We start from the raw sequence: 3,730 nt of genomic DNA, 5'->3' as shown, positions 1-3,730 counted from the left end.
GCCTCCCAAAGTGCTGGGATTACAGGCTTGAGCCACCGCGCCCGGCCCATGTGTGTGATTTTAAACAGGTTTGTGTAAGTAAAAAAATAGACATATGACAATTTTGCCTAAATCCTCAAAAGTTTATCTGTGTTAGCTCACAAAATCTAATTTTTAATCTTTTCTTTGGGCAAACAGAAAAGGAACTTATATAAGGTAACACATCTACCTTCAGATAAAACCTTAGTCCATTCTACAAATATTTATTAATATATATTCTGACATGGGAGAATGTCCCTGATTTACTGATAGAAAAAAAAAACAAACAAACAATTCTGCGCAGAATGATTTTGCCACCTTTAAACAAAACCAAACCCATGTACATATACACATAAATATATACATGTATACAAACCATATATCACTTTTTAGTAACTGACTGCTATCCCCTAGAATATAAACACCATGACTCATGGCAGGGATTTTGCCTGTTTTCTTCACTGTCATAACCCCAGGACCTAAACAGCACCTGAATTATGCTGGCACTCAGTATATACATACTGAAAAAGATGAACAAACACACAAATGCCCAGCAATATCCATTAAAAATACTCACTTTCACTGTAATTATCACTAGAAATAGGTGGTCAAAAAAGGCACCTTATGGAAATGAACTTTGTAATTATTTTCTCAAAATAGCCTGTTTTATTTGTACAACAATTTAAAAAGCACAAATGGATTTTTTTTTTTTTATCAATCATTAAACTAGGCAGTAAAGTTGAGGCCCATTAACAATCACTCTTTTCACTATACACTAAGGCCCTTCAATGAAATACTGTATTATTTAAAGAAACGGGATACAGAATTTGCTCTTCATTATTCTCCATGAACAGTTACCTGCAGCAGTTTTTCCCTACACACACGGGTTTTCACTGGGTGACAGGTGTGCTTCTGGGCCACACACTAACGTGATCACATACCTATGCTCAAATGTCATACAAAGAACTGCGCTATCATTCTGAATAATTCCGAAGTCAAAAACCACTAACGATAACCACCTGCATTCATGCCATACCTCAACAAAAATGCTTTGAAAATGATCTATTTTCTAGGATTATTTGAGGCCACCGCTCAATTATCTTTATAAATAATCTATGTTATTAGTAAAAAATACACATTTTATTAAATTTCAAAACCTCTTCAGATTACTTCAAAACATCTACTGAATCCTGATTCTGATGTGCATTTCCAGGAGACGTCTTTCCTGAGATTAAAAAAAAACCCAACAAAGTAGACTAGACTACAATCTGATTCTACTCTTCCCGAAGTCAGAGTTCACAATTCTTTTTTTTCCCCAGTACCTTCACTTTCAGATGATGTGAGAGGCACAGACATTTCTTGTATGAACACTAGAATATCAAATTCTAAAAATAGAAATGTACTCCAAAATTAATTTAACTTCATGTTTTCCTCAATTTGTACATATTTAAATAAAAATGAGGAGGGTGGGATTCTTCTCCTTATTTGTGCAGTTTTTCTTTTGTTTTGGTGTTTGTATGATTAAAGTAAATCAGATTCAGCTCTTAAAAGACGTGCATACTGCCTTTCCCAAAGCTTGGTTTCCATGGCACGTCATCCATCTAGGCTTCCAGTCCCTGACACACTGCTTCTGCCACACATACACAGAAGAACAACTATGAACAAAGGGGTATTTTCAGGAATTTTTTTTTTTTTTGCTTATTAAGACTCAATCGGTGCTTCTCTTTTCTCAGTTACTGCTTACTTTTCCCTCCAAATTAAGAGGCCAATCCAAGAAAGATGTCTCTCCCTCCGGAAAACAAACATTTTAAAAAGCCCCTTCCATGTTAAAGCAATCTGAACATAAAAAACTTACCATAGAAATGACTGTGGGAGGGAGCTGCTTGGGATCTCCTACTAGGATGAGCTTATTGCAACGATGGATGAGTGGCGTAAGAGTCTCAATTTCACAAGACTGTCCAGCCTTGGTAAGATACAGAAGGAAAAGGCAGTCTTAACAATCTTTACCATTTATCCATATAGTTTATCTGATTAAAGTTCTAACCATTCAGAAAAGTACCACACTTCTCCTGCACCAAATGTCAAAAATAAAGATTTTCCCTGAAATCAAAAAACAAAACAAAATCAACAAAATAAGTCCTCCAGGCTGTGTGCGGTGGCTCACACATGTAATGCCAGTACTTTGGGAGGCTGAAGCAGGTGGATCACCTGAGGTCAGGAGTTCAAGACCAGCCTGGCCAACATGGCGAAACCCCATCTCTACTAAAAATAACAAAAAAATTAGCTCGCGTGGTAGCCAATGTCTATAATCCCAGCTACTCGGGAGGCTAAGGCAGGAGAATTGCTTGAACCCAGGAGGCAGAGGTCGCAGTGAGCCAAGATCACATCGCTGCACTCCAGCCTCGGTGACAGAGCAAGAGTCCGTCTCAAAAAAAACCAATGAATAAATAAAAAGTAAACTCTCCAAATGCATGCTTTTTTAAAAAATCTAACACGTATTTTGAAGTCAGCCACCAAGTGGGCCACTACCTTTTAGGAACCAGCCATAAGTTCAGAAGGCCATGCACATCCTAGATGTGTGCTCTTTGTTCTTGCCGGGCATGAGCCTGAAAAAATTTTTTCTCCTCTAAAGTCCTTTCAAAACTTTATTTTAAAATTTTTATTTATTTATTTAAAAAATTTTTTTTTTGAGACAGAGTCTCACTCTGTCACCTAGGCTGGAGGGCAGTGGCATGATGGTCGTTCACCGCCTCCCGGGCTCAAGCAATCCTCTCCCCTCAGCCTCCCGAATAGCTGGGATTACAGGCGCATGCCATCACACCTGGCTAATTTTTGTATTTTCAGTAGAGACAAGGTTTCACCATGTTGCCCAGGTTGGTCTCAAACTCCTGGGCTCAAGTGATCCACCCTCCTCAGTCTCCCAAAGTGCCTGGATTACAGGTGTGTGCCACCATGCCCAGGCCCTTTTCAAAACTTTGTATTTGAGGTTCAGAAATCCCATCAGGAGCGTCCAGGAGTGTGTTTCCCCATAGCTTTCTTCCTTGTTGCTCAGCATGCCTCTCTGATCACGAGACTCAAATTTCTCTTAAATTCAATGACATTTTCTTCAACTATTTAATCATTTCCACTTTTTGTCCTTTCCTTCTGGTGAAAACTGCATCTTAGGTCTCCTGATCACTCAATTCTCTGGTATCTCCTGTTCCATTTCTTTTGTCTTCTGACTCTACATTATGACAAACAGCAGGTACCCAATAAATGTTTGCTCAAAGAGTGAACTAGGAATAAAGGATGTCAGGTGAACATACTATGGCTCAAAGCTGTCCAAAATTATGTTAAAACTACATCAAAAGGTTACCAGAGGCACTCTAAGCAGGAGCGAGACAGTCACTCAGCAGAGATTTTGTTAGAAACCATCAGTCATCCTCAAGACTAACCCCCAAATACTGGAAAATCCACTTTCACTATGGAGGGCCATTAAGGAGTATATTTCTTTTTCTTTTTTTTGAGACACAGTCTCACTCTTTCGCCCAGGATGGAGTGCAGTGGCCGGATCTCAGCTCACTGCAAGCTCCGCCTCCCAGGTTTACGCCATTCTCCTGCCTCAGCCTCCTGAGTAACTGGGACTACAGGCGCCCGCCACCTCGCCCGGCTACTTTTTTTGTATTTTTTAGTAGAGACGGGGTTTCACCATGTTAACCAGGATGGTCTCGAT

General features: G+C 39.5%; 1 protein-coding gene across 1 annotated transcript in view; it reads right to left on the bottom strand.

Annotated features, from left to right (window-relative positions):
- SETX (senataxin) overlaps positions 1 to 3,730 on the bottom strand; it is a 103,235-nt gene that overhangs the window by 19,175 nt on the left and 80,330 nt on the right. Inside the window, exon 19 of the mRNA XM_011931431.1 lies at positions 1,874 to 1,981. Within this exon, the coding sequence (XP_011786821.1) occupies positions 1,874 to 1,981 (108 nt within the window). The remainder of the gene's footprint in view (positions 1 to 1,873; positions 1,982 to 3,730) is intronic.

The sequence above is a fragment of the Colobus angolensis genome, unplaced genomic scaffold (genome assembly GCF_000951035.1).
Source record: "Colobus angolensis palliatus isolate OR3802 unplaced genomic scaffold, Cang.pa_1.0 Scaffold9, whole genome shotgun sequence".
NCBI lineage: Eukaryota > Metazoa > Chordata > Mammalia > Primates > Cercopithecidae > Colobus > Colobus angolensis.
This window is presented reverse-complemented; position numbering and strand designations above follow the sequence as displayed.